The following is a 24,340-nucleotide window of genomic DNA, read 5'->3' as shown; positions in this document are numbered from 1 at the left end:
TTTTTAGATTTGAGCTTCACATCGAGGTTCAAATATTTGAATTAGGGCACATCTACACTTAGGGCCATTAATTTTCTTTATCGGTGTAATAACATGTTTCATATTGGGGTGAGGGCAGAATTAAATCATCTTCATTTGAAGAATAAGTACTATTAACATATGTTGTATTCCATATTAAATCAACCAAAAAAAGTCGATTCTCAACCCGACCCCCTTCGATTTTTTTAAAAATTTGTATGTTGGTAGTATATACACTAACTAATAAAAATGTAAAATTTTACTTTTCAAATTGGCTTACTTCATGAGATATGGCCATCTTTAGAAACGCGAAAATTCCAAAATACTGTATATTTAATTTTAAATATCTCAAAAAGTGATTAAGCTGAAGGCATGATTTAAATTTTATTAAGTAGCTCTAGAATAGCCCTTTAATAAGATATAAAAATTATTTTATTAATAAAAAAGTCTATTACCAAAAACCGGAAATAGAAAACCGGAAATAGCTATAAAATAAAAACTGCTCTTTTTTTTTCTTTCAAATTTTTTTTACAAATAGACATTATATTTCTTAATATTTGTACAAAATTTTAGATTGGGACCATTACTGGGCCAATAGTTATTACGCTTTAAATATAAATAGTATGGCTTAAATCCTAAATTATACCAAATATATAGTATAATTTACGAAACAAATAAAAAGAAAATTCCTTTATGATCGGACCGATTATATTTTTTTTATAATGTTTCGGGCTGTGAGCCCACTAGTAGACATTATGTCATATTTAACATATAAGTTTAGCGATTTTATTTTAGAGAGAAAATAATTGTAAAAATATTTATAACTTTATTTAGCTAATTATTTATATTACATGAATATCAAATGGAAAATTAATATTGTTATAAACATATTAAATTAAATAATATCATACTTTAAATTATCTAATGTATTAGAATAACGTTTGACTTTCATTTTTCCTTCCATTGGAATAAATAAATGATATTTTTGTGTCCCGGGAATTAGTTTGGCCGTTAAAAATCTATTTTCGAGATTGGTTTCCATTCTTAAATATTCAACGTTGCTGACAAATGTATAATTAATACCCGGGATATTAATTCTCGCATAATTATATAAATTCATAGGAGTTAATATATGATTTTCATAAGGACGTTGCAGGCTTGCTCTAGCAGCAAACTTCTTTGTAATTCCCCCTAAACTATCACAAGGAGTTTTGCCATGTGCAGTTGCAAAAAAATGCCATTCTGCCTTGATCCCAAAATCATTATAATGGTTGTAGAGGTTTACAAAGTTTTTTTTGTTCTTATACTGGGTAACGGCTTCATCAGAAAAATAATAAATTATTGAAATCTTATCAAATGTTTCTTTCAAGAATTGAATTAAATTTATTTGAAATAAATAAAAGGAACAAATATTGTGTTTTAGACAATCTGATATAACTACGTAACTTATATGTTTGATGGTACCGCTTTCGCAGTAATAAATCATAAATGGATGAAGTGTTGCCTGATTATTAGTCCAATGGAAGCCTTTAGCGTGATCTTGAACTACAAAAGCGTAGTTCTCTGCAAAATCGGATATTATTAGATATTCCCCATCCTTTAAATTCGATTTTAATGACTTAAAAAATGAAGATTGTTCCGAAGAAATAAATGCATGAGGAATTAAGATATTTAATTTATGATTTTTGGGTTTGACAAAACACCCTTTTCTTCAACTAATTGTTTAGCTGTCCGGGCCATAAAATTTGTGGTTGAAAATTCCTTTTCAATTTTATCAAGAGTCCAAGATTTTGGTAAAACTGTTAAAATTTGTATTTTCATTGCGAGAACTTGTAGCAAATTTTTCTTTCAGTTGATTTATGATTTCGGCTTCATCTTTTTTTGCTTGATCCTCTAAATTTATTTTAAAAACTTTTTTAATTTTTCCCTGAATTTTCAAAAATTTATTTACAAGATATTTTTTTTTCATTTAACCTTTTCTTTTTAATAGGTGTCTCCCCTAAAAATGGCAGTTTCATTTAAAGTTGAAATTGAAGTATTAAAATCTGCATAAGAGTCGGGATTATTGCATGGTTGATCAGGTTCAGAATCGCTAAATGTTTCATTAATAGTTGAGGTAGAAGGTAAATTAGAAATAGAAGGTAATGTGATCGGGATCGTAGAAGTAAAAGGTGAGATCAGATTTGTTGAATATTTTTTTAATTTCCGGCAAGAGCTACAAATTTTTTGATTAATTGATAAGCTAGAATTCACTTCTATCATCCATTGTAAAACATTTCTAAGATCGTAACTTACTGAATAAGATTTTATTTTAAAGGGATTACAGCACTTTACTGGAATAGAAATAACTTTTCTAGACATTTAAATTTTTTTGGTAAGGAATAAAAGATAGCTATTAATTTTAAATAATTATTTTAAATTAAAAATAAATTGGATAATGAATACCGATAATTTATTTTCTTAGAAAAATGGCTTTATAAAATTAATCAATAAAAATGACGGCTGTTGCTGTTGGAATTGAATTTGATTTTTATGATAATTATTTTATTTGATAATTAATTATAAGTAGAAAATAATCTTTATGAAAATATATTTCTGACGATCACAAAGATTATTTTTTATCCGGCAAAGAAAATAATCTAGATAATTCACTCATAGAATAGCCAGGTCAAAAATCTCGAATTTAAGATGAAATTTTTTTTTTTTGGGGGGGGGAATATAAATCTTAAGATGGGGTTCGGATTTCAGTTATAATACTATTATTCACAAATATTATCACTTTTGTTAAAAAAATAATTACTCATTTCGTATAATATAGAATTTAAGCCATACTATTTATATTTAAAGCGTAATAACTATTGGCCCAGTAATGGTCCCAATCTAGGATTTTGTACAAATATTAAGATATATAATGTCTATTTGTTAAAAAATTTTGAAAGAAAAAAAAGGGCAATTTTTATTTTATAACCATTTCCGGTTTTCTATTTCCGGTTTTTGGTAATAAAATTATTTTTAATATAATAAATTTTATATCATATTAAAGGGCTATTCTAGAGTTATTTAATAAAGTTTAAATTATACCTTTAGTTTAATTACTTTTTGATATATTTAAAATTAAATATGGTGTATTTTGAACTTTTCGCGTTTCTAAAGATGGCCATATCTCATGAAGTAAGCTGAGTTGTGAATTAAAATGTTATATTATTGCTAGTTAGTGTATATACTACCATCATGCAAATTTTAAAAAAAATCGAAGAGGGTCGGGTTGAATCTTCAGTTGATTTGATATGGAATACAACAAAATAATAATAGAGAATATAAAATAACATACACTGATTGATTCAATATTAGATTAACAATCTTGACTGTATAAAATTTAACACCAAATATAAAATAAAAATGAAGGACTTTAGCGGTTGATTTGAATTAAAAACTCGGCTTAAATTATTTATAAAATTTTAAAGTTATATAATATATATAAAAATACAATCTACTCTTTTTATATTTTTTAATAGAAAAATTTAATAACGAGTAACATTTTGCATTACCATTACTCAAAAAAAAAGAAATTAAAAAAAGGCCCATCTTGTAACCACGTTACTTTTACCAAAGTTACCTTAGAGCACTAATAATAATTCATCGGAAATAATAATTATTAAAATATAGCACCATCTATCTTTGGTGTTTTTATTCCTAAAATTATAAATAAAGGAAATGATATATTTTTATTTCTTCAATTCTAATTTTTACTTAAATTTAAATATATAGTAATGTACATAATCACAGGTCAGTTTTGTCTTCTAAAAATAAGGCTAGTTCAAAATATCTCATAGTTGTTTTATCGGAAATACATCGACACTGAAGTTTTAACTTTTATATTTTCTTAAAAAGAATTTTAAGGGCTGCAATAAATTTAGATTAAAAATTTATCGGATAATATTAGATTACTAAAACCAGGATGATACCTGTATTAGACTTCGAGAGCTCAAAACTCCGGATACATTTTAGGCTAGAGCTTTAAAGAGCTATAATTACTATAAGTTGGATGTTATATAAATATTATACGAAGTTTCATTCGTTTTCAAAAATGAAGACAAAAATATTGTTTTTTGGTCGATATTCAAATTTTTCAAAAAAAGAATTCTAATTTTGAAAAAGTAAAAACAATTTTTTCGATATAATTTAACCCGGTCTGTTAAAGCCGCAATAACATTTATGAGAAAAAACCCCAGTAATTTCAGTTGCACAAATTAACTCCAGGATAAGAATATTATGAAAATAATATATGCCATTTTAATTGTTAAAGCAAATGTAAACTAATTTAAAGATTATAAGCTATCGCAAATTTATTACTCAAATCACCAAAGAATTGGATGTTATCAACATTTTGCCGTTGGATTTAAAGCTAGATACCATAGACGCTGCCATAAATCCTTCTAGCTTGTATAGAGATTCCTCAAACACCATCGACGACTCATCGCTCATCCTGATGAAAATTGATCCTAAATCGCAAGAGTTATGTGATAAAAAACCAGTAGTTCTGAAAAATCTCGAAAATGTCGTTATAAATCTAGATCAAAATCAAACTCGGAATGTTAATTTAATTGTAGAAAACATCAAAAATTGTCAAATCTTTATTTTTCACACCATCCCTAACCTGAAATTGAGCAATATAAGGAATTGCACGATTAAAACCGGACCAATCTTAACCTCGGCGTTCATCGAGGACTGTTACGACAGCGAAATATATCTTATATCCCGACAATTGCGTATTCATAGCAGCAAATCTTCGAAACTGCACGTGTTGGTCGCTAATCGGATAGTCATGGAAGATTGTAGCGAGGTTAAATTCATATTTTTGAGTATGGTTATATTAGCTATAAAAAAATTAAAGGCAAAAATAAATAGAGCAAATTTTCCAAAATATTGGAAATAGTGTTGTTAGACGGCCGTTTTAAACCGATTTTTAAAAAGGGCTAACTCAATATTTTTTCCAAAAATATATTACGCAAGTCTGAACAAAGGTTTGTACATGTATTAGCTAAATCTCGAGGTCTAGGATTAAACGATTAAGTTAGCTAAAAATTGGCTCAAATCAAGCTGTTTAACAACACTAATTTGAACATATTTTTATTCTTTACATACAATATCTACGGTAGAAATTTCTATTTAAGAAAAAAAATCTTTTTTTTATATTAATATATTACGAATTAAGAACTATATAGGGTTATAGCGCTTATTTATTTTTAGATTTTTAAAAAAAAAATTATATAAAAAATGTTAATTCTTAGTAATTAAATGAAATAAATTATCATGTTATTTACCAGGTTCATGTATATTATATATATTACTCGGAGGAACTCCTCAATTAAAACTGTCATATGATTTACAAAATTAAGTTAATCATCTTCATGTTCTCATTATGAACCTAGACAAACTCATGGCATCTAATGTTCTTAGTGGCATAGACAAGGGGGGGGGGGGGGGTTGGGGTTGAAACCCGCCTCCCCCATAATCAAAAAAAATTTTTTTTATTTTTCTTTTGCGAATAATTTTATTTAAAAACGGTTTCAATTTATAAATAAAATTATATAAGATATGAAAATGAAATATATTTAAAAAAACAAATAAGAATTTTCAATTTTAAATGATATAACATGGTTTAAAAATATATTAAAAATTATATGTAAAATATTAAATAACAATAAAAATATATTGTAAAAGGGTGGGTCTATTTATCGCTCGGCTGGAAATATCGCTCGGCTAACCACATAATAAATCATTTTATTACTAAATATCGCTCGGATGAGAAATGTCGCTTGGCTAACCACTATAAATTATTTTATTACTAAATATTGCTCGGCTGAAAAATGACGCTCGGCTAACCACATAATAAATCATTTATTACTAAATATCGCTTGGCTGAGAAATGTCTCTCGACTAATGACATAATAAATCATTTTTTACTATATATCGCTCGGCTTAGAAATCTAGCTCGGCTATAAATAATCCTTTATTTATATACTAGTTGATAACCCATCAAGAATGACCGGAATAAAAAAATCATGAACTATTAAAGGAAAATTTTTTTTGAATCCTAATTAACCTTCAAATTTATTGGAATTAAAATGCTCAAATAACTACCCCAAGTAATTATTAATATATGAACTAAAAATATAGATATATTGGTTAGGGTACCTTTTCAGGGGCAATTATTTTTGTTATTTTTTAATGTTATTTTTTGTTATTTTTTTATGCGATTTTTTGTTATTTTTTTATGCGATTTTTTTTTATGTAATTTTTTTATGAAAGCTATTGTTTTTATGTTATTTTTTTATGATTGGTTCATTTTCTTATTGGTTAATTTTTTTATTTAAGATATTTTTAAATCTCAATAAAACAACCTTTTATATAAAATAAAAGTTACAAATAAAATATAATATAATATATTTGAAATATGATTTATTATTTGCAATAATAGTTTTTTTTTAAATATAATAATATAGCTACAATTAATATTCTATTAAATTATACATAATACATACTCGGAAAAAAAATATATATATATATTAAAACATAAACGTTTAATTATAACGAAAAAATATTTTTTTTTGTGGTTAAAATCTAGATATAGTTGCGATGCAAAATATATATATAATTAACAAAAAAGTTTTTAATATAAAACAAATGACTATATTTGATAAACTAGGAGGGAAATGGGAGTGTTTCGAAGAAACATTTGTAGTTCCCCTTTAGGATTTCAAATTGGACTTTTTGTTTAAGAGATAGGGACTCGTTTTTAACCCCTGTCCTTAACGAAATTCTTCTACCCAATTGATTTAAGAACTTTAGGGATTGGGGACCGGGGTTTCCAAGGACGCTAAAAATTAGGGGAATAAATATAAAAGAGTTAGGGAGGAATCTATATTTATTAATCTTATTGGTTTCTTGTAGTTCCAATGGGTCGGTATTTCCGTTAGCCGGAAAGGAGGTAACACAAGAGACGTCCCAGACAAGTCTTTTGCCGCCGTGCCAAGACGTTAAAGACATGCCGTCAGGGCGCTTACCGTCAGCATTTAGGAGACCCAATGGCTCCAAGCTATTGGGGAAACCGGCCGAAATCAAGGCTTTGCCGATTAACCTATTAAGGTTGTCGTGCCTCAGGAAACGGCCACTGACTTTGAGGCACGAGAAACAATGTCTAGAGAAAGGATCAACCTGTTTGTGACAGGCAGCACAGGTGTCCACATAAGGGATAAAGCAACCAAGCCTATGGCCAATGGCAGTTTGAAACTCATCGTCTGTGAGTAACGTTTCCTTTTTACCACTCGGAATCGCGTCTAGCCATTCATGGCCGTTAGAGTTTTTTTTTGCGTTTCTGAGCAGTTGAAGGTTAGTTAGCTCAGGAATACAAAGTTTTTCAAACGAGCATTGAAGCATAGGGACCAGGAAGCTCTTTAGATGACAGGAAATTGGCTGCTCGGAGCCTTGGGTGATTAGAGTAAGCCACTCTTGTTTAGCTGAAGATAGAAGGGGATTGTCCAACTCGATAAGCGAGGAAATAGAATCGGCGAAGGATATTCGAGATGAAAGAAAACACGCAATTGCCATAAGGAAGGGGGGTGACAATCCCAGTCCACCCCGGTAAGCGGGCATAGAGGCGAGGGACCAATTGAAATCGGAAAAATTTAAGCCTAAAAGGGATTCGATAAAATGTTTAAATTTTAATTCGAAGACCTTAAGGAGAGTATTGTACTGGAAAACGGTGGAAGATTTAAATAAATGTAAGAATTTAGGTAGAAAAAGACATTTTTTGGTGAGAAAGAAGAACTGATGCTTGGGGAGATGAGGAAGATTCTTGAGTGAATTGGAAAGGGACTGGATCAAATCGTCAAAAGTTTTTTGACAAAAGGAGGTTGAAAAACCGATAGGGGAACCTAAAAGACAGAGTTCCTCGTGCGGAATGATTGTAAAATCTAAGGGAGGAATAAAATCCTTATTGTTGAGGGAGGAAATTTCACACTTTTTCCTATTTAGGGAAAGACCAATTTTCGAGGCTTCCATTTCAACGTACTCTATGGCCCACATAACATTGGATAAAGAAACGCCAAAAGAGCCATCGTCGAGATACCATAAATTAAGGTCTAATTGGAAATTAGACTTTAAATTTTTGATCAAATCATGAATCCCAATAGTAAAGAGCAGGGGGCCTAGAGGATCACCTTGCTGTATCCCCTCTTCGGAGGATATGGAAAATTCCCCGAATTTGAGTAACGAAGGGAATCCATAACAGGAATTAAGGAAATTCCCATATTTTGGGAAATGGTGTAAAAAAGATGGTAAGAATGCCCTCCTATGGATGGTGTTGAAGGCATTTCTGAAGTCTAACTTGCAGAAAACCTTATCGGCCTCAGTATTTATAAAAATACGCGCAACATGTGAGGCCACTTCACACCCACCTCTCACTCCAAATCCTAACTGTGAAGGAAATAAGAAGGAACTGGCCTTAGGCCGAATCCTATTTACAATAGCCTTGGCGACTAAACGACGAAAGAATGACCCTATGGCTATGGGTCTAACGCCGCCATCCGGTTTGGTCAAGGAGACAAGACGGGCGCCAAAAATAATAGGACGAATGCAAAGGGGAACTTCGCGTACGAGGATATTATTGCACAGTTCGGTTAATGCTTTCAACAAAGGGTCGATGAAACCACTATCAGAGCATTGAATTAGCTCCACAAAGAAACCAGGTCTGAAGCCGTCCAACCCACCTCTCGTCCCTTTTTTAAAGGACTTTAAGCACTTAAGTACTTCGTCACAGGTAAAGGGAATAGGGGAGGAGGCATGCGGGTGGATGTTTTTCAAGAAGTTGTTTTATGGTAACGTTGATAGGTGAAATAGAGTCATCGGAAGACAATATTCGGGCCGCATCGCTAATATCTCCAAGATCTAATTTTTCGGAGATCAATTTGTGACGGAAGGAGTTGGGGTTTAAAGCGTAAGAAGAAGAAAATTCATCGAAACTTTTTCCTTAATTAAGGCAGATAAGTTATTTATTTTATTTTTGGGTTTAACTAGGACTCGAAAACAAAAACTAACCAGGTCTAACCATAAGGGTAGTGAGGAGAAATCCGAATTCAAATTATTTATAAGTGACGTGAGGAACCTTGAGATAGACTCTCGGGCGGCTATAGGGATCCTAGAAAGAACTGGAGGCTTATGCGAATTAAGGAATAAATCAACAGAGCCTGAGGAACAAGGTGGACTGGGGTCATACGAGTGAGGAGCGTTAATTAAAGGATCTGGGCCGTAAGAGAGGGGAAATTTTCCAGAATTGTGGCACACGGGTGAACCATGTTTCCTAAACACGCCATTTAAATTAAGCGAAACTATTTTTAAGCATACTTGACAACAAGAGTTAACCATGAGATGGCTTTGAAAGGGAGAAAACACAAAAAAAAATATATTAACGGATATAATTTTGATTGGAAGAAAGAAAAAAAAAATAATATATCTTTTTTTATTTAAGATATTTTTAAATTAATATATCTTTTTTTATTTAAGATATTTTAAAATAATTTTTTCTAAAATTTAAAATTCGTACAATTATTAAAAGGAAGTGATGGGGGCAAATAAGGGGGAAGGCTAGGGGTAAGATTTTTGGTAGACGAAACTTTCCATTTTTAATTTTTTTTTGGTTTAAATCTTTTTTTGGTTCCTTTTTTTTAGTTCCAATATATATTATATAATTCCTTCCATTTTTTTTAAAATGAATATTTTTGAAGTTGGTGTTTATACTCAAAATGATGAGAAAGCTTATGATTTTTGTCGAAATAATCAATTTATACCGCCTGGAATACAACATACCTGTTGCAATTCCGTAATGCGGGTTGAAAAAAACAATAAGAGTTTACGATATCGATGCAGTAGGTGTCGTAGATCGTATTCAATATGGAAAGGTAATATTAATATATATATATATCATAAATGACGAATTTTTAGATTCCATTTTTGAAGGAATTCATGATGTTGGGAGATTTTTAAGACTAGTGTACTTGTACATAAGTACCAATTCTTTAAAAAATATTAAACAAAATTATTTTTACCGTTATAAAATTTTAACTGCTTCGAAAGAGTTAGATTATGATAAGAAGGCAATTTCAAGATGGTAATCTAAAGTATAATATGGTTTTTTACTTCACTTATATAGGTTTAAAAAATTTCAAAAGGTATGTGGATTCCATATAGCCTCGAATCATTCAAAGATCGGGGGGCCTGGCCACGTTATTGAAATTGATGAAACTCATGTATGGAAGCGTAAATATAATATGATTCCTTCTATACAAACTTAATATGATTCCTTCTATACAAACTTAATATGAATAATTTTTTCTAAAATTTGTATAAAGAATTAAATATTAAAATTTATACAATCATTAATAAAATGAATAAAAACATCAAAACGATTTAATAATCTATATTTTCGAAAATATCTATATTCAAGAAGATATTCATGAATATTATCCCGATCCCCATGTCTTTTATAATTTGCCTTTAGATCCCGCCACAGCCTCTCGACTTTTTGAGTGTGGATCGATCTGTCATTTGGATCAACAAAATTTTGCGAATGGTTGATCCGATAGTGGAAATAGTTTGAACTTTCTAGCCGATTATATCTAAGATAAATATATTTACATTTATCACCACTTTTGCTTTATTGAAAAAATAAATTCACATACCCTAACCACGAGTCAGTCATTATCGTGGAATCTTGCATAACATTATCTTTAACCACACGATAGGTGGTATCTTGATCTCTTGTTGTGGTGGCACTTAAAAATATCTCATTTGTTTCCCGACATATACCACCAATAATCCATATAGCCTCGGAAGTCAAATGCCGACCACGGTTATATTTACGCTTCTATACATGAGTTACATCAATTTCAATAACGTGGCCAGGCCCCCCGATCTTTGAATGATTCGAGGCTATATGGAATCCACATACCTTTCGAAATTTTTTAAACCTATATAAGTGAAGTAAAAAACCATATTATACTTTAGATTACCATCTTGAAATTGCCTTCTTATCATAATCTAACTCTTTCGAAGCAGTTAAAATTTTATAACGGCCTAAAAATAATTTTGTTTAATATTTTTTAAAGAATTGGTACTTATGTACAAGTACACTAGTCTTAAAAATCTCCCAACATCAGGAATTCCTTCAAAAATGGAATCTAAAAATTCGTCATTTATGATATATATATATATTAATATTACCTTTCCATATTGAATGCGATCTACGACACCTACTGCATCGATATCGTAAACTCTTATTGTTTTTTCAACCCGCATTACGGAATTGCAACAGGTATGTTGTATTCCAGGCGGTATAAATTGATTATTTAGACAAAAATCATAAGCTTTCTCATCATTTTGAGTATAAACACCAACTTTAAAAATATTCATTTTAAAAAAAATGGAAGGAATTATATAATATATATTGGAACTAAAAAAAAGGGAACCAAAAAAAGATTTATACCAAAAAAAAAATTAAAAATGGAAAGTTTCGTCTACCAAAAATCTTACCCCTAGCCTTCCCCCTTATTTGCCCCCATCACTTCCTTTTAATAATTGTACGAATTTTAAATTTTAGAAAAAATTATTTTAAAATATCTTAAATAAAAAATTAACCAATAAGAAAATGAACCAATCATAAAAAAATAACATAAAAACAATCGCTTCCATAAAAAAATTACATAAAAAAAAAATAACAAAAAATCGCATAAAAAAATAACAAAAAATAATTGCCCCTGAAAAGGTACCCTAACCTATATTTTATTTAACCAATCAAAAATTAATATATTAAAAAAAACATATAATAGTGGAAAAATTTATGATTCCCATCAATCTTTCCCTCTCAAGTATAAGATTTATCTTATTATAATTACGATTATATTCTAACTGAGCTTTCATTTTCTTAATATTAATTGAGAATTATTATTTTTTATAAATAAAATAAGTGTTGACAGGTATAAAAAATATTCTATTAGATATTTTAGCTTCAATACTTTTATAAAATTAAATTTAATCATTGTCGTATTTGTAAATACGTACATTTTATATTTTTTTGTTTATGCGAAATGCCAATCAACCGATTAAAATAAGGTAGATTGGATAGAAAAATTAGATGTAATATAATATATGTAATATTATTTTTTATATAAATTAATTAATTTTTATAAAAAATACGGATATTTTTTTTATAAAGAAATGAATTTTCTTTTGAATAAAATTGTTAGATTTATATTGTAGTTTTATTTGTCTTTTGATTTGATAATTTCCTATAATTCTTGACGATTCGTTTTTTAGAAAGTTTGGTTGAGTTCCGGGAATTTGTTTAAGATTAGTAGTTGTTTTAGTTGGTGTTTTTAGGGTTTTTTTAATCATAATCCTTTTTTTTTATAAAATTAAAAAAAATAATATTCTATCCGCTAGGTGGCGTCAATATTATTAATTTTTGCCAAAAATATAAAAATAATGAATGTGTTTAATAAATTTTTCTTAATAAGTTAAATTCTAAATAATACCACGTTGGCCTCCTAAATCAATACACACACTTAGTAACATGACCCAATCCACATCTGTACGCAACCTTCTTCCATTGTACTAAGTTTGAGACTGTTCCTCCCTACAAAAGTGAAATAGTAAGTATAATCGGATTCTGTTTCAGATATTATAGCTTCAATACATTTATAAAATAAAATTTACTCATTTTTTTACATTCATGATAGTAAAAAAATATTTTCCTTAGATGATGTTTTTAATATTTTTTATCATTCAAATTTATAAAAGAAAAATTTTGGACTGGTCTATTTTAACTTATTCTACCAAGATGCACTAAAATGTCTAACGGTGTTTTTTTTATTGTATTCTTTTCTGTATTTTAGTAAATTAATTAGTAGTCATTTTTTAAATTTTACCATTTCCATTGATCAGAGTTATTAATAACGAGAGTAATTTTTTTTATTGATGCATAATTATAAATCATAATTTCACGAAATATATAATAATAATAATGCTGTTATAATATAAGTGATTATTTACATAAAATATAATTTGTTCGGCATCGGTGAAGAGAGGATTAAAATATAAATTTAAGATAATATATTATATATATTGACGAAATAAATAATATTCGTTATTCTAAAAATATAATTGAAAACCCAACTTCGCATTTCACCTCCCCGGCATAATTCTCGTCCCTTTATGGTGTTTTCACGAATTTATACGGTGGTTAGTTCCTTGAATTTCCTCCCTTTGTGTGTCGCTATTGTCGATTTACCGTAGAAATTATCTTAGTTCGACCTGGCTTCATTTACCATTTGTACAATCCATTAACTATTTTGTCCCATCAACCATTATATGGTTGATTCCCTTATTATTATTATTATCAATCACCCCGCTATTTTTATTATTATTATCAATCACCTTAGTATTGAGCTACCCCACATCTGGCTTAACTGTCCCCTTCAATTTTTCCCGGATATATTGCGCACGATATTAAAATGAATATTTCTTAACCATGAATTTTTATCAATCATACGTAACCTCAAATGATTTATTATGTAGTTGGCCGAGCGACATTTTTCAGCCGAGCGAAAATGATTTATAGTGTGGTTAGCCGAGCGACATTTCTCAGCCGAGCGATATTTAGTAATAAAATGATTTATTATGTGGTTAGCCGAGCGATATTTCCTAGCCGAGCGATAAATAGACCCTAACAATAAAAATATATTGTAAATTTTTTCTAGCTTAGTTAAATTAGATATTTATAAATTTAATAATAAAATTTATATTGTTAAACTAATTAGATTTTAAAAATTTTAAATAATTTTTTATAATTTTTAAATAAAAGAAAAATCATTTAATTTGGTAAATATAATGAGAAAGTAAAGGTGATAATTAATATGTTTGGGATTAAAAATTTTAAACCTAGAGTAGTTTCTAGATAGTCCAATTGCTTAAATATTGATGCATCTACGATTGAGGATTTTTATAAAATAAATATTTTTACTCCCCTTATTGATACATTTTTATTTCAATTAAAGGAAAGATTTATTAGTCACAATTTTATTCTAAACAGCTTTCATTTTCTTTTGCCGGTTGAGTCTGAATACACTTGAAACGCGAGAGGATATTAAGTCTCAGAGTTTTATTCTGATGAATTATTAGGATCGTATGATAAGTTACTTCGTGATGTCGAATTTTGGTATAAAAATTTTTACAGAATAGAGTACTCTTTGAGACCAAAAAATGCTTTGCAGGCCCTTTCCATTGTAATAGCACTTTAAATTCCCTGCCTAATATCAAAACATTGCTTTTTATTTTAGCTACCTTACCGATTAGTACCTGCATTAATGAAAGATCTTCTTCAATTTTGAAAAGGTTAAAACCCATTTTAGAAATAGCACCGGTGAAAGTCGTTTAAATGATTCGTAATATTAAATATTTATAAGGAGATTATTCTAGATAAAAATTTGATTCTAGATAAATTAGTCAAATCTCTAGAGAAAAATACACCTCTCTTTATAAATTTAAATCATAAAATTGCTATATTATTATAACATAAAATTTTTATATTCAATAAGTAATTATAATGAATTCTTAGTTATAATATTTATATATTATACTATTATTTTTAATACCATTATTGTATTTGTAATAAGAACTAGTAATCTGTATCTGGCCTAATTTCTCAAGCCCGGCCCGGCCCGAAATTATTTTTAAAATGTTTTGCCGGCCCGAACCCGAAATTTTTTTAAAAAAGTTTTGTCGGCCTGGCCTGAATTTATTTAAATATAGAAATTCATTTTTATAATTAATCAAAATAAAATATATATGTTATATGGCGTCTAGTTTTTAAAAATAAAATCAAATATTTTTATTTTACATAAAAAAATTAACATAAAATAGATATATTTTAAAAAATTTCCAAGGCGCAACCCAACCCGGCCCGAATTTTTTTAAGATCCCGATTTTTCTACTTTTGCGGATTTCTAATAAGAATTATTTATGTTTTATTAATATACTCATTTTTATTAATTATATTATTATTAGATTTTTTTAAATACCACACAAGAATTACTCATATTTTATTGTAATTCTTTTTTTTTTAAATATAGTTATTTAGAATAAATTTTTAATATAATCTGTATAAAATTTATACATTTTGAAATTTATTTTATTGTATAAATAATAAATAAAATCTATAATGAAATTCTCTATAAAATTTAGTTATATGCAAAAATCTAATTAAAATAATTATTTTTAAGATAGAATAATATATGATAAGTGATCATAAAAAATGGGAGGTTTGGGGGGGGGGGCAATTTTATTCTTCTTTCTACACCGAATGTATTGAATTAATTTGCAATTGACTAAATATTGATAAATTATCTCAGAATATTGCTTTCAGTCGCGTATTAATCATAAATTTGGTCAAAATTTTGTTACTAATATTTTTTCATTTATGATGGCTACTATAATGGTTAGATATTAATAAAGCACAAAATATTGGCAAAAAAATTTTTTTAACCCCCCCCCCCCTTCCCCCATGGATTAATCCTGGCTACGCCACTAAATGTTCTTATAAATATAGTTTAATTTTTTTTTTCAAAATAATCCCTGCTTAAAATTAAAACTGATAGGCATCCCGTCAAAACTATAATTTATTTTAAAAAATTTTAAAATACGATATTTATTATGTGTTACTTTTATAAAAAAAAATATTATTAAAATGTAAAAAATTTAAAAGTTACTTTTGACTTGTTAAATTTAAATTTGCATTTAACACTTTTCATGAGCATGTTTCTGCTAAACATTTTTATAACTATTAAAGCATCTTGTTAAAATACATTATGGCTTAAATTCCAAATATAAAAGTTTATTAGTTTTAAAATTATTAGAGAAGAGAAAAATAACTTGTCCCGGTGTAACGTGAGAAAGTGATCTGTGAGATTTCGAAATCTCACGCAATCACTTTCACACGGATGGGTTGTGAGATTTTGATGATAATGGCCCCCAATGTTTTTGAAGCGATAAATCTAAAGCAAAAATTTTCATGACATGAATTTAAATTATGATAATATAGAGACAATAATGGTATAAAACATTTTATTTCACATTATATGATATCTAAGACAAATCTAGTAAAATATACGACAATTTTTCGTTTGGTAATAAAATGTGTATTATTTGGGTAAGGTTAGTAAGATGTTATTATATTATAATCTATGTTTTAGAATAATATTTTAATAATGCTTTGCAAGATATATATCGTTTCATTTTAAGAACTCATCTTTATTTTTTTAAGATCAAGTCGAATAATGAGAGCTGTAAAATCAAGGAACATCATTATAGTTAAGGATATAAAATATAATATAGAGACAATAATGGTATCACACCTAACTATTTAATTATAATCTATGTTTTAAAATAATATTTTAGTAATGCTTTGTGTAAAATATATATTGTTTCATTTCAAGAGCTCATCTTTATTTTAACATCATTAAAGTTAACAATATAATAAAATTTCTCTTTTTGATATATATAAATTTAATTAAAAAGTAGATTATTATAACAAATAAAATTAAGCATTACAAGGTGTGGTGGGTAGTCTAGTTAGTAAGACTTACATTACCTATCCTCAAAATGCGGGTTCAAATCCATGTAGCGTACATTTTTTATTTAAATTGTTTTTTTTATCTATCTTATCTAAATAGTCGCGGCCTCTCTATAGTTTTAAATTTATATTTTTAGTCTGCATATCATACCAAATAGTGTGTGATAAGATATGCAGATTAGAGGTCTGTAATGGGCGGGTTTTTAGCGAAAAGATTTATTTAACCTGCCTTCGCTCTCACTTTTAATTTTTTTATATATATTTTGTTTTAAAATTATTTTATGGCTGGTTTGGCTCTTTATTTATTTTAATGTATTTTTAATTAAACATATAATATGGAATATTATGAAAAACTATTTACTGTTCTGCTCATTTCGCCTGAAAAATATCAAATTCTCCCAAATTTTTTAACCCTCTCGCCTAATGTTGAAAATATTTTTTTTAAAGTACGAGCGAAAAAACCACCCAATCCAGACCTCTAGTTCAGATTATTGATAGGAGGCTCCAATCAATATCATAATTAAAGTTTAGCAATATTTAGGTAGGGAAGAGATCCTTACTAACATGCTAATTTACACAACATGAAATTTATAAAATAACCAAATACTCCGATCCTATGATATTTCTTATACAAAGTACATCTTCTCGATAGACATTAATTTAGACAAAGCTCATATATGACAGAAAATTTACTAGAGGCAAATCGCCTTTTCTACCCAACCCTCTAAAAATCACTGCAAAGAAACAGTAAGATAAATTCTTAGCCTAAATGGCTTAATCGTAATGCTTATTTTGTTTACCTAATATAATGTTTTAAAGATAATCCATCTCTATTATTTTATACTGAATTGGGTCACAAATATTAGATAAAACTTTATTTGGTATAAGAAAATAGACGAAGAACTTTATTGATATAAATATTTATACATAATTTTAAATTTAATAAAAACATCATGGAAAAATATAATTATTATCATATATTGCATATCAGAATGTAATTGAATATTATTTATAAACTACAACTTTCATAAAATATATATATAAGGCGATAAATTATAATATGAATGAAATATATTTATATATTTTTATATAAAAAATTTTTTTTTAATAAAAATAATAAATAGTGATTAGATGGAAGATAAATCGCAATCTAAAACATTTTCAAAATGACTCCCCCCATTTTTTATATAAATAAAATTATTATTAAATATTTTAATATTGTCGCGAATATAAAATGGGTCATATCGGGCCCATACAAAATTATCATTATATTTTATATAAGTAATAATAGCCGTATTTAACATTGTGGCCATCGCCCTGACTTCTGTGTCAGAAGCCCATATCTGCTGTGTCATTACATTATCTAAGACATAAGTTTTTATGTCTATTTTTTTGTTCGTGTCGTAAAGATAATTTTCAATTACCTTTCCCATCTCTGATGTTAGCATAAATTGTGCCAACCATTGCCTGAGAATAACATGGGAATTTTGAGCTCCAGTAAGCTCTACACTAATCGCCCTAAATTATATAAAGTAGAATAAAATGAAATTTTATATTAATATGTTTTACCTATAAAAACAATTCCCATCACCTTCAATTTTCACTAGGATGGTGGGTTCACCAAGTTGTTTCCCATAGTCTACATCACGACAACGTTTGGGAAACTTTAGACCATATATTTTAGCATGATATTTTTTTCATATCTTTGTTGTAGGAGAAAAATATCTAGGGATATTTAAAAATATCATCATCCAATTCTGTATACGTAATAAATTAAAAAATAAATCAAACTATGCTAACATCCGAGATGGGAAAGATAATTGAAAATTATCTTTACGACACGAACAAAAAAATAGACATAAAAACTTATGTCTTAAATAATGTAATGACACAGCAGATATGGGCCTCTGACACAGAAGTCAGGGCGATGGCCACAATGTTAAATACGGCTATTTTTACTTGTATAAAATATAATGATAATTTTGTATGGGCCCGATATGACCCATTTTATATTTGTGACAATATTAAAATATTTAATAATAATTTTATTTATATAAAAAATGGGGGGATAAAAACATTAAAAATAATTATAAGGTTATTATTCAAAAAATAATTATAAGATTATCATTCAAAAGATAATTCAAATATATATCCTAAATACAATACCTCTGGGAGAGTTTGGATCAACAAACTTTGTAGCAAGTGGAATAATTTCATCATAAAGGCCATTTTTGGAACTACTATCTAAAGGCAATGCATTAATTATAATAAAAACATTAAAAATAATTATAAGGCTATTATTCAAAAAATAATTATAAGATTATCATTCAAAAGATAATTCAAATATATATCCTAAATACAATACCTCTGGGAGACTTTGGATCAACAAACTCTGTAGCAAGTGGAATAATTTCATCATAAAGGCCATGGGAACTACTATCTAAAGGCAATGCATTAATTATAATAAAAACAGTAAAAATAATTATAAAGTTATTAAATATTAATTTTTGTATCTAAAAATATTTTTTTTACTTCATAAAAAATGTAATTTTTTAAAAATTATTACCATTTTCATCTGGATATTCATTGTTTCTTACAATAAATTCTTTTAAATTCGATAAATTATATTTTGTTTTTAATATGAGATTATTTGTGGTTATTAATTCATATACACCTTGATATACAGTAATAATTAATATAATATAAAATTATTACCCTTATCAAATATTTTATTGATCAAATAAGGCCCTATCCAGGGGTTCAACATTTTCCCCCCTTTCCTATCTAACCTTTTATGGTTCCAAGCAAGAACCTTTTGTCCCAAAATAAAAGATTTAGAACCATTTGATCTTTTTTCGTAATCCTTTTTTTGTTTAAGCTGGGCTATATCAATATTTTGTATAGCCAGTTCCGTTATTTTTTTAAGATGAGCCATTTTAATTTCTAACTCTTTTAAACAATGATTAATTGTTATTTTTGCCATAACCTCTGGTAAGGCTAATACATCCTCAATTTTGTTTTGTAACTAAATAATAATTAAAAATATAACATTAAAAATTATTTCTACTGTAAGAGGGCGTCGTGGTTTCTGACCATACATCAGTTCTTAGGGCGAAAATCCCGTAGAAGAGTGTATGCAAGAATTGTAGGTGCCACACACCACTACCAAAGCATCTGGCCAGTCAGTTGGGATATCCAAAACCGATTTTGCTATTCGGTTCTGGATTGTTCTGTTAACTCGCTCAACCAAACCATTTGCTTGTGGGTGGTAGGCTGAGGTTACTCTCTGGACAATCCCACAATATTTATGGAATTCTGTACAAACATTGTTACAGAATTCCCTGCCTTGATCATTTATCTGAATCTTTAATAAATATATATTTTAGTTTTATTAAATTTAAAAAAATATATATTAATATAATAAAATTCAGTTAAAATTGGTATTTTTATTTTATTACTTCATAGCATTGGTGGGTGTTGACAATGATGACTAAGGCTTTTAAAATAGATTTAGCTGTTTTATCCTTAATAGGAATAGCCATTAAATATTTTGAAAAATAGCATATGGCACATAAAATATATTTGTATTTTTCCTTGGATTCTGGCATCTGGATTAAATCGATGCCAATTTGATACCAAGACTTTGGCACAACTTTAATATTGTGCAAAACATTTGAGGTTTTATCAAAACAACTGCTTGATTTTTGACAAACCTCACAGGATTTGATAAACTCTCTAACACTTTTATTGCTCCCCAACCAATAAAAGCTTAAAAAAATTAATTAAAAGAATATTGCAAATTTTTACTTTTCAGCTATTATTTGATTAGTTTTATTAATCCCCAGATGCTCCCATTGCAATACCTGCAACTGTAGATACACCCCCCTCATGTATTGTTTTAATTATTTTTTTTTGTTCATCTCCTGTCAGTATAACTTTTCTTTCTTCTAAAATATCATTAAATTATATATATAATAATATTTGTGATGCAGAAAAAATATATATAATCAATGGCTAGAATAATAAACTGCACTTAATTTTGTCATACAATTTTAGTTGTATATATTATAATACCTAACTTTAATAAATTAATTATGCAATCATTTATAAGCCCAATATACATTATAATAAAAGTATCTAACATTTACTTTTCATCTTTATGTGATAATCTAAATTAAATTTTAGTTGTAAAATAGCATTTAATAATGCCTATATGTAAAATTTTATCAAATGTTCTTACATATATACACTTACATTTGCAGCTATAATTAATTTTAGATGAAAAAAAAGATAATAATCAATGGCCTGTGCATTTTTCAATGTTAAAAAATAATATATTGCATTAAACTTATAATAGCTAATTTTAATAAATTAATCATGACATATCTAAAATTTACTTTCCCCATAGAATAATTGATTTTCTATAATCTTGAAGGCGGTGTTAGAACATTTTAGGAAGTCATATATATCATTATAATTTGAGCCAAAATATTCCTGAAATAAAAAATATATTGTTAAAAATTTACTTCATAATGAAAAAGAATTTCAAATTAAATTGTATTATATAGAAATATTTTTAATTTGACAGCCTCATTCAAATCTGACGTTTTAAAAGTATATTTAAATTAATAATGCGAGATTTTAAAAATATCTATAAGATTTTGAAAAAATCCATGAGATTTTGAAATATTGAATAGCCTTGAGATTTTGATGATTTAAATGGCCCCCAATGTATTTGAAGCGATAAAAATCAAAATCTCATGAAATCACTTTCACACGGTGTCAGCCGTGAGATTTTGATGGTGTGAGAATTCTAAATCTCACGGTAATCACTTTCACACGTTACACCGGGATAACACTATCCACTGTCTCCCTACTATGTTAAATTTATCAGACTTATATTCGCCAAGAAGATTTGTTGTCACTTAACTTATATAATTTACAAAAAACAAATCAACCTTCTTTATACTGTCTGTCACCATATGACTTTTGGTGTTCTTTATAAATATAGTTGAATTTTTTTTTAAATTTTATCATTTAATTAAAAATTATTAATTTTAGTTTATTAAATTAGCGTAAATATCCATATTTTTATACGTGATAAAATTGAGATTATTTTATTATTTAGAATCTATATTTAATTAGAGTTTTTTTTAAAAAAAAATTTTAAGTTACTCTTGAGGTGTTAAATTAAAAATTTTTTCATGAGCATATTTTTTGCACATTTATAGTTTAAATTTAAAATTATATTAGCTCTAAAATTATGATAAGAAAATTCCTACCCATTAAACGTTATTGATTTTTTATATTATGATATGAAATATAAGATAGCTTCGTTATTTATCCTTATACAAAAAAAAGTTGTTATTTTCGAGCGTCTGTGGGCTAGTCGGTGTTTGCATATATTACCTGCCTTATAGATCTGGGTTCACTGATAAGAATAGGGATTTATTCTTAAACTAACTAGGTAATTTTGTGCTACTGGGTATGGTATATGAAATACCGGAAACTACCGTGTTATTCCGTGAATATTATATTATTTAAATAAACATGGGTTCTAATGAAATTTGGTAGTTGTTTAGCAAATTTTTATACGATAATCAATGCTATATATCATTACCCCTCGTGATACAACTATCCCCGGTCTCACCTACTATGGCGAATCTATTTAAGGCATCCTTTAAAAATTAAAAATGTGCGAATAAAATATTTCTAAAAAACTCATAGGAATCAAATAGGTATCATATTTTTATGATTTTTTTCCCCTCTTTAAGATGGTAAGTAAATATAAATAAAAACCTCTATAACCTATCTTATTTACAATGACATTATTTTAAAAATAAATTAGCTAGAATTTTCTCGTTACAACCTGGATTACGAAGAATTAAAGGACCAACTAAAATGCTCTTCGATAATTATTGATGGATGCGATTGGAAGAAAATCGACGATTTTAGTTGGGCAAATCCTTTTCAGCCCTCTCCGAATTTTACAATAGCGCAAATTTAATTAATCGTATATATGTTTTCCTGTAAAATATTGTTATTGTGTACTATAAAACTGTTTAGGAAGATGTGCGTTTATCTTTAATAATAATTAATATAAGGAAGACCGGGGTAACATTGGGAGGGTATACCCTTTATTTATTAATGTTCCTAAAACGTAACTATAATGGTTGATTATATTTTTATGTATTTTTAGAATCACGACAAAATAATTTAAAATTTTTCCGAGTCCGTGAAATTGGTTCAAATCCAAATAAAATTACAAATCCGGTCAAAATAAAAATTTTTTAAATTAGGTTTCAACATGGCCGAGAAAGAGAATATCTATCCAAGTTCGGTCGGATCGAACTCGGAGTTTATCCAAATCCGGATGTCATTGCACAGTTGTAATTTTTATCTAAAAGGTAAATTTTTCTAATTAAAAATAAATAAATGTGCTAATTAAAATAAAATGACTCACGTTTCATTCATATATCTATTTTTATATGTCCTTAATTTTAAATTTTGCAAAAATGGGACAGGATTGTTACGGCGAATAAATAAAATGGTTTTCTATAAAATAAAATGCAAAAATATGTTATAGAAATACACCTATTTCTGTTTCCCCTTATTCTATGATTTCATTACAAAAATCATCAAAAAACAATTGATAATCGAAACTTGTGATATCGAAAAATATTAAAAATTTGTAAGAAACAAAAAAAAAGCAAACATGAAACCCAATTTTATTAATTTGAAATTCATTTTAAATAAAAGATAAATGCCATATTACAATTGCTGATATTACATATTTCCGCAACTGGGAATGGAATATTTCATACGGTATCCTGCTAATTTGCAATACTTCTGAATCTTTAATATATGTAAAAATACATGCCATAAATTGTCGTTTAGATTCTTGAATATCCCACCATGTCCTTTATCATTTAAAAAACCAACGCTTAAAATTTAAAAAAGCTGGAATGTATTTTATGATTTCATAAAATCGTTCTGGTGGTTCTTTATTCCTTGTGGTTCTCCGAAGTACGTTATTCTGTTCTACGAATTTTGATCCCCCACTCTCTCGTGTTAACCATTGCTTAATTTTATTACACAGGTTTTCATAGGTTATATGACATTAGCCTTAAAATCCATAATAACCTTAGGGAATATTTCCTATATTATAAAAAAATTGTTTTTATATTATACATCGGCTAATAGTTAAAGGCAATTGATTTATAAATTTTAGTGTTGTAAACGTTACTTCAAAAATGAAACTGGTTACCTTGTCAAAAAAGGAACACGCATTACTGGCTATTCAGAAAAGTAACGCGTTACTCGTTACTTGGAAAATTAAATATTGTATACAAAAATTTCCTATATATAATATAAATAAAATTATACAAAATAATATATTAAAGATATGATAGTTATATAATATTTTTAATAACAATTGATTTTCAAAATTTTGATCAGATAAACAAGAATGTTAGACACATCTTTCGCCGTGCTAAACATCAATTGGCGCAGAAGATGGGGGGCTGTATTATATTTAATAAATAAGAATTTTAATTGGGGGAATTTATTAAAAATTAAAGAATAATTCTTATTCTGAAAAAAGCTTAATAGATATTCTTTAAAAAAATCTTTCAAATC

At 27.6% G+C, this 24,340-nt stretch overlaps 1 protein-coding gene across 6 annotated transcripts in view; it reads left to right on the top strand.

Moving 5' to 3' along the window:
* LOC135928756 (uncharacterized) overlaps positions 1-24,340 on the top strand; it is a 36,714-nt gene that overhangs the window by 6,110 nt on the left and 6,264 nt on the right. For 3 of the 6 annotated variants that reach the window (XR_010572382.1, XR_010572379.1, XR_010572381.1), the window contains exons 3-5: positions 4,346-4,861; positions 22,551-22,715; positions 22,902-23,109. Coding sequence is in view for 2 of the 6 variants with exons in the window: in XM_065465218.1 (XP_065321290.1) it covers positions 4,346-4,861; positions 22,551-22,709 (675 nt within the window). In the remaining 4 variants the exon portion in view is untranslated. Of the gene's footprint in view, positions 1-4,345; positions 4,862-14,411; positions 14,533-22,550; positions 22,801-22,901; positions 23,110-24,340 lie in introns of those variants that run through there. The other 3 variants (XR_010572380.1, XM_065465218.1, XM_065465219.1) reach the window with 3 other exon arrangements.

This window comes from Gordionus sp. m RMFG-2023, chromosome 4 (assembly GCF_954871325.1).
Source record: "Gordionus sp. m RMFG-2023 chromosome 4, tfGorSpeb1-WG-v2, whole genome shotgun sequence".
Lineage (NCBI taxonomy): Eukaryota > Metazoa > Nematomorpha > Gordioida > Chordodea > Parachordodidae > Gordionus > Gordionus sp. m RMFG-2023.
Note: the sequence above shows the minus strand (reverse complement) of the source record. Positions and strands in the feature narration are given on the sequence as shown.